General features: G+C 31.9%; 1 protein-coding gene across 1 annotated transcript; it reads left to right on the top strand.

Moving 5' to 3' along the window:
* The first annotated feature begins 9,331 nt into the window (after window positions 1-9,331).
* On the top strand, window positions 9,332-12,234 carry LOC111705877 (octapeptide-repeat protein T2-like). Its single transcript, XM_023478575.1, is given in 4 exon segments — window positions 9,332-9,392; window positions 11,076-11,518; window positions 11,681-11,860; window positions 12,226-12,234. Coding segments are annotated over 4 exon segments (693 nt in total).
* The last annotated feature ends 267 nt before the right edge of the window (window positions 12,235-12,501 follow it).

Genomic DNA, 12,501 nt, shown 5'->3' with positions numbered 1-12,501 from the left:
TAGATGTCTCGCGATGCTTCAGGGGTTCCACATGTGAGAGACATATATCTTAGCGACCCAAAAAAATATCGTTTAAAGTACAGCGTATGTAAAAAAAATACAAAATATTATGAAATATTAACTATATATGAATGCATCGCATTAAATTCGATAATAACAGGTTATAATATATTAATTTTTGATCAGATTGAAATATTGCAACTTCTTAAATTTGTATGGATGCCACAGCCACGCTCTTCGGACTAAGTCGTGTTTAACCATTTTTTCCTTATAGGCGCAACAGATAGAAGTAAGATTAGTAGCAATCACCATTGGCGTTAGCAAATACCACCTTTTATTTTTCGCGAACACTACTTTTAAGCTAAAAGTTTCTCTCATCTTGAATCCCTAAAAAGAACTTAATGACATTTGGGTAATATTTTAGCCTTTTAGTCAGCCCAGACAACAAACGTTTTTTTTGTATTAATCATTTTGTAGATTTTCTATTGCATACAAACCTGTATTTGCTAACCCTGGAACACTGGAACTAAAGGTATATTGGAATATTTATTGTTTATAGCAATATTGCACTTACACTGCAATAAACTGATTAATTGATTAAATATATACACAGTCTGCAGTACATTAAGCGTTAAATCTTTTAAGGGTGGATAATTGATATTTCTTAAATAATAGATTGATAGATAGATAGATAGATTTCGGATTTCTTGTGACGATCGTTATTCTTGTATTATCAATTGTATTTCGATGTTTTTATCTAACCCCCTGGAACCCTGAAACATACCACTACGCACAGGAAAACTGGTATCCCGGAATATCGGAACCCTGGAATCTCGGAACAATTGACATTTAAGTTAGATTTAGTTTTCTAATAATGTATATCTATATATGACATGTTAACATAACCCAAGCTGCGGAAATCTTGAAAATATCATTAAGACATATTTCAAATCACAGTTCTAAGTCACGTTACATCAACGTCATACTTTTAAGACCAAATTATGTCAAAGACACTATCTAAGTCACAATTCTATGAAAAATTCTTACTTTGGAGACATGCTTATGTCTAAGACACTTTTTAAGTCACAATTATATCTAAGTCGCCATTCTACGTCGAAAAGTTCATAAAGAACTAATTAAGCGTTTTCACAGTATAACCGCACATTAAAGGAATATTTTAACATTTTTAAAACTTACACAGGCTCAAATTGTTTGCTCTAGCACTTTAATTTTTATCAGTATTACCTTGAAATTTCTGCATTTTTAATAAAGAGCACTTTTAAAGAATTTTGTATAAAAATAAATTTGTAAAAACATTTGTCATATCCTATTATTTGTCAAAAAACAAAAAATATATTTCTAAAATTTTCGAACCTTTTTTATTTGTTTAACCCCCATTCACTAACACTATCAAAGTATTTTTATTCAACTAGTCTTGAGCAGTTGCATTGTGCTATCAATCAAGCTAGGATGTAATGCAAGGAAAGTTATTTCAGAAGTGTACACATCTTTTGTACTGAAGTGTACTGTCTCTGGGAGCTAATGTAAACACAAGACGGATGTTAAAGCCAGGCATGGGATCCATCTTAGACATAAAAAAAATCAATGAAATATTCTGGTCATAGGAAACTATTATGTAAATTAGCAAAATTAGCTAAATTTAAAGCTTTTAACCTCCTCGGATACTAAACGAACACTGATGCATCTATTCTTGTTTACAAATTCCGCCCAAAGAGAACTGGTTTCAATTTGTACGCAGAGTATACACGACCGCAATTAACTTTCCTTGCATTACACCCTTGCTATCAATAAAATGTATATCCACCCCTGTACCATTGCTCTTTGTGAGGCTTTTTTCTAGGACCTCTCCCCTCCCAGGGCTATCAATATATTCAGGGTTAGACGCACATATAAAAGTTGTATTATTCATTGAAATAAGAAAAGAAAATTAGCATATCGTACCCCGGTGAGGGCTGGAATTTAAATTTTCGCTGAGAAAGAATGATTATTACAACGACGACATTTGCAATACATTTTATAGAAATTGGGTAACAAACAATGGTCATTGGGGGGTCTTGCATTTTTCAATTAGTTTTTGTACTTTGATCACTATTTTCGCTGGGACTACCCCTAAAATATGGGAATCTTATTAATAATGTTTAAGCAAAAATATTAATTTCACGATCATAAGTAATCTTCAATTATCTCTTAAATGCAAAACCTTTTTTGATTTTTACATGAGCAGTGAAAATTTATCTACTCGTTATATAACAAACCAAAGAGTAAGGATCATTTTAAATATAGTTTTAAAGAACAAATCAATAATTCATGTCCTAAGTGGCTTAATTTTTTAACATCAATTTGTAAGACCGGGTCTCAACCCTTGGTGTGCTTCACCACCCTAAACAAGGACATTTCAGAACTAAATCGCGTTAGTATCTCGAGCTCTATTTTTATAGGATTTATTACAGGCAGCATCCTGATTGATTTTTGTCTGAATTGATCCCCAGCAACGCAAAACAAAAGAATGAGTGAAATTAAACACACTCGTCGTCGTGTACATAAACACAATGAAGACGACTTTTTATTTTTATTTTAATTTTTAAACAATATTTCAAACAGCAGTTGATACACATAAAAAAGGAAACAAAGGGAAGCTGTCAATTAACAGCTTCTTTTTGTTTACTTATAAACTTGTAATTTGAAGCAAGCTTGTTAGAGATAAAAAATTTGATAGAAAAGTCGTCTTTATTGTATTAATATAAACGCCGACCACTGTAACACAATGTGAAGCTAAATACTAAAAGAATGGATGCAAAGCGCTCCGAATGTTTAATTTTTGAATTAATATAACTCTATTTTTCTGTGTTTGATTTATCTCTAAAATATCACAATTTTACAATTCACAATCTCTCTCTCCATACTCTTCTCAGTTTTTATTAATTTTCTAGATTTACTTCTGCAGTGTTGCCTGAAATAAAAATACGCTTTATTATGACAAGGATTCCGATAAATCAAATAAAATCTAAATAATTTGATTCGTTGCCACAAACTTAAAGATTCAATATTTATATTTATTTTTTCAACTTGATGGTGTAAACCTTGATATTTAATTTAAACTTAGATTATTTGAGTCAACAGAATTCATAGTTTGAAAGGTTATTATTGGAATCAAGACGAAATGTTTCCCGAAAAAATGAAATCTTGAAGTTAAAAAGTTATGATATCTTTACATTTATAACCCCCTCTGGATGAAAGCACTCGTCATGACCCACTTATTTTGACCTTTGCGTTTTTCCTTCCTCAATCAACTTTTTTTAATTTATTCATAAGTGCGTCGAAATGCAATAACTATATCCCAGCCTGCTTATATTTTTCAAATAAAGGTAAAAAATAAACCCGTCTGCATACTTTTATTTAAAATTGGCAAGGCAAGATTTTAATACTATAAACATAGATCCCGTTTAATGGATAAATTTTACTTATTGATTCATCTGAAAAGTTTTATTAGAAAAAAGACCAAATGAAAATTCAATATTGATATTTTCGGAAATTAAGATATGATATTATTAACTCAGGAAACATAATATTCTTTGACTAATATCCTAGCTGTAATGTAAGATAAAGGAAAAAATGATCATATCTGAATCTAATAATACTATAGAAAACACATCTGAAAATAAATATTTTAAATAATAGGTTCGAAAGTAAAAGCTTACTTTTTTTAATCCCCATGAAGGGCCTTTTTACCGAAAAACAATATAGTTGCAAATTCAATTTTCATATTATTTTTGGCAATTTTAAATGTAGTATATCACCATGAATGGTTCCCAAACATTATTAATATGTTCAATAGCATTTTAACATGATATAGAGCCCGATTCAATAAAACATTAAATTTAACTTTGCACGTAAACTTTAATTAAGTTTCACATAAGATTGGAATTTTACATTTTTTAATCAAATAATAATTTCTCTTCTAAAAGAGCGATTGAATTGAAATTAAACAGATTTAAATTTCTAATATACAATGCAAGTGATTTCGAAAACTTTTGTTATTTTGTCACCGTTACCAATATAGAATCAAAGTAGCAAGTAACTAAGTCATAACTTAAACGTAACTAAAATAACTGGCAAATAACTAAGTTACTACATTGGCATGTAACAAAGTGGCTAAATAACTAAGTAACCATGCATAACTTAAAGCCAAGTAGCAAATTGTCTAAAAACAAGTAACAAAGAAATCTAACTAAAAAAACCTAATAGCTGATCAACCTAATATTTAAGCAATCAAAAATCAATTAACTCAGAAACTAAAGTAACCAAATAACCCAGTAACCCAGTTACCCAATAACTAAGTAACCCAGTTGCCCAATAACTAAGTAACCAAGAAAACAAGTAACTAAGTAACCAAAGTAATTCAGTAACCAAGTAACGAAGTAAGTCAATAGCCCAATAACTCAATAACCAAGTAACACAGTTACTCAAATACCAAGTAACAAAATAACCCAGTAACCGAGTAATCCAGTAACAAAGTAACCGAGTAACCCAGTAACCTAGTAACTTGGTAACAGAATAACCTAGTAACTCGTTAACCTAGTAACTCGTTAACCAAGTAACCGAGTAACCCTTGAACCAAGTGATTAATTAACAGAGTATCTAAGTACGTCACTAAAAGCCAAGTAAAAAAGTTTTTTAAAAAAGTAACCATAAATCGGTAAACCCTGTAACCGAATAACCCAGTAACCTGAAACTCGGTAACAAAGTAACCCATGATAATTCAGTAACCTATTAACTCAGTAACCTAGTAACTCAGTAACCTAGTAACTCAGTAACCTATTAACTCAGTAACCTAGTAATTCAGTAACCTAGTAACTTAGTAACCTAGTAACTCAGTAACCTAGTAACTCAGTGACCTAGTAACTCAGTAACCTAGTAACTCAGTGACCTAGTAACTCAGTAACCTAATAACTTAGAAACCAAGAAGCCAAGTAACCAAGTAACCATGTAACCAAGTAATCAAGTGACTAAACAACCAAGTAACCAGGTAACAAAGTAACCTAGTAACCAATTAACCAAGTAACCAAGCAACCAAGAAACCAACAAGAAGTAATTATGAAACCAAGTAACCAAGTAACCAAGTAACTCAGGAACCAAGTAATCCTGTTACCCAAAATTTGTGACCAAATAACCAAATTAACAAACTACCATAATATTTATGAAATAGCTGATTAACCAAGTAATTGAAAAATCAAATAATAAACCAACCCAGTGACCAAGTAACCAAATAAGAAAACAAGTAACAACGTAACCAAGTAACCAAATATCCCAGTAACTCAGTTAGTAACCCAGTAACCCAGTAGCCCAGTATCCAGGTAACCAAGTACCTAAGTAAGTTGTAACTAAATAACCAAATAAACGTAATAACCTAACATTTATGCAATGAAGCAACCCAGTAACTGAGTAACCCATTAATCCAGGAACTAAGTTATTCTGTAATCTAGTAACCCAGTGAAACATTAACCAAGGAACTTATTAATTTTCCGAATTTTTAAATCGTATAAGTGCACCTTGGAACCTTGGATATGAAAATCTAAGAAAACTAATGGTTGAAAATTAATGGTTTCGTGCCATTTTATTGTACCCTACCCGACTGAATGGTGTATCTTTAAAAGACTTTTCACTTTTACGTTTTTATGTAAATATTCATATTTGCAGTTTTAATCTGTATAAACCCTCCTCTTTCTCGGCCGGCTCTATTCATTTTGTAAATTGTATATTTTCCTCAAAATATAAAAAGAATTCACGATTCAACAAAATACGTAGAAAATTGAATCAATTAAACGCAATTCATGCAGAAATTAAATTCAGGATGATGTAGGTATATAATATTAAAGAGAGGGAGAGGGGAGAAATATCAACGTTTGAAACCATCCATCCGGAAAAATAACAAATGCATAACTTATGAAAATAATGTTATTTCTTTTCATTAAAAAGTATGTATTCCCGTTGCCAGAAAACCGCTATAAAAGGTACATTGGTTTCAAACTGGCTCAATATAATTTATTTTCAGATAAAAATTTAGGATATCTCTAAGTCATCCTTGATCCTTGGTTTAATGCTTACCATTTTACGAATCAACATTATTAATAGAGGGTTACTAAAATTTCGTCTACAGTAGGGTTTGCAACGAACGAAGCGTTTCGCTAAAATTTTTGTTCGCATTTTGCAAAATTTTTCGCGAAATTTTTCATATATTTTCGCGAAAATTAATGAAGCGAAAAAAAGCTAAATGTGAAAATTTCTTGAAAATATTTTTTGTGGAAATAAAATTCCACGACAACCGTACGTGTTTTAGCTGCAACAATTAATTGTGCAAAACAACTATAAGTGGAATTCTCTGCTCTGATAACTCAATATTTGAAGTTTTATTATGTCATATTAATAATTTCTCTTCCTTTACTTTAATAAATGTTTGATGAAGAGAATTATGATCTTTTTAAGTATCCGTCCACATACGTTCACACATGACTATGAGCCAGCCAATTACAAGAAATTTTCGCATTATTTTTTCGCAAAATTTTTGCATATTTGTTTCGCGAAATTTTCGAATTATTTCGCAAAATTTTGACGTTTTCTGTTTCGCGAAAATTTCGCATTTTTCCGCGTAACAGATAAAAGCGAAATTTCACGAAAAAAAAATTTTTTTACGCGAAACGTTTTTTCTTTTTTGCTGCAAACTTTCTTTTAACTATTAGAAAGAAACACAGGAGACAGGTATCAGGTCTAGAATTACACTTACTAGTATATGATTAAGTTGAGCTAGAAGTTTAACAGCTAATTGGTTTAGATGAACGAGCTTTAAAAAACTCCTCCTCTCCGCTTCATTTCTAAAAATGTTAATTATTAACAAAGGATAAATATATGAGAGAGTGTAGCTGTACACACTTACAAGCCCGTAACCAGGATTTTCCCAAGGGGGTGCAAAGAGTACGGGCCCAGGATCACCGAGTGATACGTAGTAACGAGGCGGGGGGGGGGGGGGCAAAACATTGGTATATAGGCCTTTTGGATTATGTTTTTAACAAATTCGTATTTTTTAATTTTCATGTTTTTTACAAATTACAATTTTTAGCGACTAGTAATTGATACAAGTTTATAATGCTGATAATCATTTCTTATTCACTTTATTTAACTGTGTTGCCTTTTGGATTTTAAATATCTAGATTCGAGGTTTTTGGGAATTTAGAAAAATCGATTTAACTTTTATAAATAAACAGAATGTTTATTTTTTTAATAATCGCTAATTTATTTTAAGAATGAATTCAGACTGAATTTATGAATCCAGAGTACTGGATTCACTGGATGGAAGTATTATTTATCTATCTTTTGTCTCAATCCTGATTTTCAGAAATTAATAGAAAATGTTAAGTAGAGAAGAGAAATTATAAAAACACCCTAGCTTTTAAATGGAATATTTTAAGTTTAAAAACAAGTTTGAATATCCTATTCATGATTGCAACAATTTCACTTTCTTTTACAACTATTAATTTTTACATGATGAAATAAACAGAAAATTCAAGCTCTTTTCACAGTACTTTAATTTTACATTGTTTATATATATTTACGAGTTTAAGACAAACAAAAAATACCATTGTTTTGAAGATGGTTTATTGTGTATTTCTGAATTGTGATCTGTATATTTGGATCCGTACAATTTACAAAACCATTAATTTTTCTTCGACATATTTTCAACATAATATTAAAAACTCATCAATTATGTGGAATTTACATAGATATTTCATCATTCTTTTTATTATCACATATCCAACTCTCTGAAGTATACAGGGTTGCCCACAAAATATGAGATTTATAAAGTTTTGGGGCCACTGCACTGCACTGCACTGCACTTCACTGCACTGCACTGTACTGCACTGCACTTCACTGCACTGCACTGCGCTGCACTGCACTGCACTGCACTTCACTGCACTACACTGCACTGCACTGCACTGCACTGCACTGCACTGAAGGTAATTAATGAAGTATATTCTATCTTTATTATTCCCGTCATCTGTACTAATTTTTTTTTAAATTATTAAACTTACATTTAAAAGATTTTGTAAGGTATAGAATTCCAAGAGAATTGAGTTTTTGCCATAAATTCAAATTTTCTAATCCCTATATCTGTGCAACCAGTGTTCGAATTTAATGAATTTAAGCTGCGTCTCAAATCCCCCAAAAACCGGTTTCAATTGAGCGCCGGCTTAAATCTTGAAAACCAACCAAATTTGAGCCGTGGCTTGGAATTAAACCGCGGCTCAAATTCTTTAAATTTGGCCTCAGATGGTGTAAACCTTTGATTTTTAAAGTTTAGATTATTTGAACTACTAGAAATCATAGCTGGAAATATCCTAGGTCCACGACTATAAATTAGAAAATTTGAGCTTGTAGTAAAGACTCAAATCCTTTAACCTTCAGATCGTCATATCGTCATAAACGCTTTTAGTCCCATCCCTACATCTACTCTAGGCTCCAGTGTTTACAACTGTGTGTCATAAAAAGATGTGATAGTACATATGTAAAATTGTGAGAATTTAAAGTTGATATTTGTTAGGGTCAAAGATATTTCAAGCTTATCGTTTACAAGGTTAGACAGGGTGTCGCCGAAAAAAACAGTTCAAACATATTTTTTGATACACATACATATTTTGGCCTGTCCTTTGATTTGTTGCATGATTTGTTACAGTTACTACATTTTTGTGACACCCCATAAATCATCAGGAAACTTATACACAACTTATTCGACAAATATCGTGTAAACCTTACTTGAAACTTAGAACCTTGAAGAAAAAGAGTCCTTCAGACCTGCAGATCTTTCCTGTTTCTGTATGTCTATATTTATGAGAATTCTTCTGTGTCGAATTACAATCAATTTATTTCGTCTGGTATCGCTTATAATAAATTCATTCATGTTATTTTTAAAACTTAATTAAACATCTTTTAAAAACTCCATACTTTTTAGAGAGTCTGTGTTTTATTTATTTTTTAATACTAATCACATGACATATCCGTATGAAGAAAAGTTAATTATTAATTTTGATAAATAGATAACAAATGTTCGCCGGTTTTAAACTGTTTTGTCAAAAGCTGATGAAAATTTAAAACAATTTTTAATAAAAGGAATTGGTTCCAATTATTTATCCACATTTTTTCAGAATCGTAGATTACTGCAGTCTCTTTTTCATTCTGTGAAACATGTTTGAATTCAACTTAAAGAACTTAGGTCCAAAAAAGTTATAAAACTTATTTACTAACATTGATTGTTGTCTGAATGAGCTGGAACCAGAACTGGAACTTGAACCAGGAGGAAAAGAAGGTCTTGATACAGTTAGGCAATTGCTTATTACTCTTCTCAACTCATCTCCTTAGAATTATAAAAATGAAATTTTTTTCATTTATTTAAAATATATCAACAAGAAGGGCTTCCAGTAGAAGAGAAAGCTCTAGTTTATGGTACTGCAGAAGACGAGCAAACTTTAGTTTATGGTTAACCAGTAGAAGAGCAAACTCTAGTTTATGGTTACCTAGTGGAAGCGCAAACTCTAGTTTATGGTTACCTAGTGGAAGAGCAAACTCTAGTTTATGGTTAACCAGTAGAAGAGCAAACTTTAGTTTATGGTTACCTAGTGGAAGAGCAAACTCTAGTTTATGGTTGGTTAACCAGTAGAAGAGCAAACTCTAGTTTATGGTTACCTAGTGGAAGAGCAAACTCTAGTTTATGATTACCTAGAAGAAGAGCAAACTCTAGTTTATGGTTACCCAGTGGAAGAGCAAACTCCAGTTAATGGTTGGTTAACCAGTAGAAGAGCAAACTATAGTTTATGATTAACCACTAGAAGAGCAAACTATAGTTTATGGTTAACCACTAGAAGAGCAAACTATAGTTTATGGTTAACCACTAGAAGAGCAAACTATAGTTTATGGTTAATCAGTAGAAGAGCAAACTCTAGTTTATGGTTACCTAGTGGAAGAACAAACAATAGTTTATGGTTAACCAGTAGAAGAGCTAACTTTAGTTTATGGTTACCTAGTGGAAGAGCAAACTCTAGTTTATGGTTGGTTAACCAGTAGAAGAGCAAACTCTAGTTTAAGGTTACCTAGTAGAAGAGCAAACTCAACAGTCTTGAGCAAACTTTCGTCGTGTTGGAATGCTTTTGTTTCACTTCTGAATATTTCCTTTATCAACTTGGTTTTGGATGCTAAGGCTCTACCAATCTGAACATCTAATTCGACCAACGTTTCTAGAAAAATAAATGCTTTCAAAGATGTTATGCATGGCGGTATTGTTGATATTGAACAAGTTAAAAAAAAGGACAAACACAATCCAGTTTTTCATCAAACTTTTACTTACAATCCTATGGGAGTTAAACATTTTTTACCTACTTTTCTGATTTCGTTTATTCAACAAATGTTAACTTCATTTTTCATCACACAAATAAACAAAGAAACGATCAATTCTGTTCTTATTGAAATGCATTAATTTTAACAAAATTATCAATATTATAATTATTACATACACAAATATTTGTAAAATTAAACATAATTATATTTCATATCATGACAAACTAAAGACAAAAACATTTTCGCTTAGCCTTCAAAAGTCTCCAAATTTCTACATGAATATTAAGAGGGTGTCCCAAGAAATGTATATTCGTCAAAAAAGATGAAAAATATCAAAATTTCAGGAACTTCCTGTTATTAACTTATTTTTCAATTCTAGTTTACTTTATACATTTCTCTCTTTGTAATAAAATTTTTTGGATTAGCCTGAATAATAAAAAGATATTTTTTTCCACTGTTTCCTTGATGGAAACGTAGTTTCCTGTTTCCTGTATAGTTCCTGCCATCAATCCTTCTTATCCTTCTCTTTACATTCGATACTTTACTTTTAACATCAAACAAACAGACCCACACCAAAACATAAAATGACAAAAATATTATGTAAAAGGGATTATATATGATTTTTTGTGACCCTGTATTCAAAGAGTTTCCGAATACGATAATCTAAGCAAAAGGACATGATGGTAGGAATAAGAAAAACAGGAAAGTAGATGGAGAAAGACAGGAAGATAGGAAGAAGAAAAACAGGAAAGTAGATGGAGAAAGACAGGAAGGTAGGAAGAAAAAAGATGGGCAGGTAGGAAGAAGAAAGACAGGAAGGCAGGAAGAAGAACGACATAAGAGTAGGAAGAAAAATAACAGGATGGTAAGAAGAAGTAAGACAGGAAGCTAGGAAGAAGAAAGACAGGAAGGTAGGAAGAAAAAAGATGGGCAGGTAGGAAGAAGAAAGACAGGGCAGGAAGAAGAACGACATAAGAGTAGGAAGAAAAATAACAGGATGGTAAGAAGAAGTAAGACAGGAAGCTAGGAAGAAGAAAGGCAGGAAGGTAGGAATAAGAAAGACAGGAAGGTTAAAATGGAAGAAAGACAGAAAGGTGGGCAGAAGAAAGACATAAAGGTAGGAAGAAGAATAAAAGGATGGTAGGAAGAAGAAAGACAGGAAGCTAGGAAGAAGAAAGACAGGATGGTAGGAATAAGAAAGAAATGAGGGTAGGAAGAAGGACAGGAAGGTAGGAAGAAGAAAGACAGGAAGGTAGGAAGAAGAAAGACAGAAAGGTAGAGAGCAGAAAGAAAGGAAGGTAGGAAGAAGAAAAACAGGAAGGTAGGAAGAAGAAAGACAGGAAGGCAGGAAGAAGAACGACATAAGAGTAGGAAGAAAAATAACAGGATGGTAAGAAGAAGTAAGACAGGAAGCTAGGAAGAAGAAAGGCAGGAAGGTGGGAATAAGAAAGACAGGAAGGTAAGATGGAGAAAGACAAGAAGGTAGGAAGAAGAAAGACATAAAGGTAGGAAGAAGAATAAAAGGATGGTAGGAAGAAGAAAGACAGGAAGCTATGAAGAAGAAAGACAGGAAGGTAGGAATAAGAAAGAAATGAGGGTAGGAAGAAGGACAGGAAGGTAGGAAGAAGAAAGACATAAAGGTAGGAAGAAGAAAGACAGAAAGGTATAGAGCAGAAAGAAAGGAAGGTAGGAAGAAGAAAGAAAGGAAGGTAGGAAGAAGAAAGAAAGGAAGGTAGTAAGAAGAAAGACAGGAAGCCAGGAAGAAGAAAGACAGGAAGGGTTTAGCTGAGAGTCTTGGATTCTAATTGATAATATCACCTGAAGGACAAGTAATGGTTTCTGGTTGGAAAACTTCTGCTTGAGAAACCACAATACTTGAAGGCTGGATAAACTCCCTATTTAAAGTTCAAGAATCGGAAAGAAATAAAAGAAAATGAATAAAACGACGATCAAGAAAACCATATGAAATCATAGAAAATTAACAAGAAAACCTAGGTAGTAGTTAAAAAAGAACTAAAGTCAGTTAATTTCAATGAAAGAAAAACACTGATATCTAAAATCGCGTGAATATTTTATCTTAGACTTATTAAATATATAATA

This window comes from Eurytemora carolleeae, unplaced genomic scaffold, assembly GCF_000591075.1.
Source record: "Eurytemora carolleeae unplaced genomic scaffold, Eaff_2.0 scaffold694, whole genome shotgun sequence".
In the NCBI taxonomy this organism is placed as follows: Eukaryota; Metazoa; Arthropoda; class Copepoda; order Calanoida; family Temoridae; genus Eurytemora; species Eurytemora carolleeae.
This window is presented reverse-complemented; position numbering and strand designations above follow the sequence as displayed.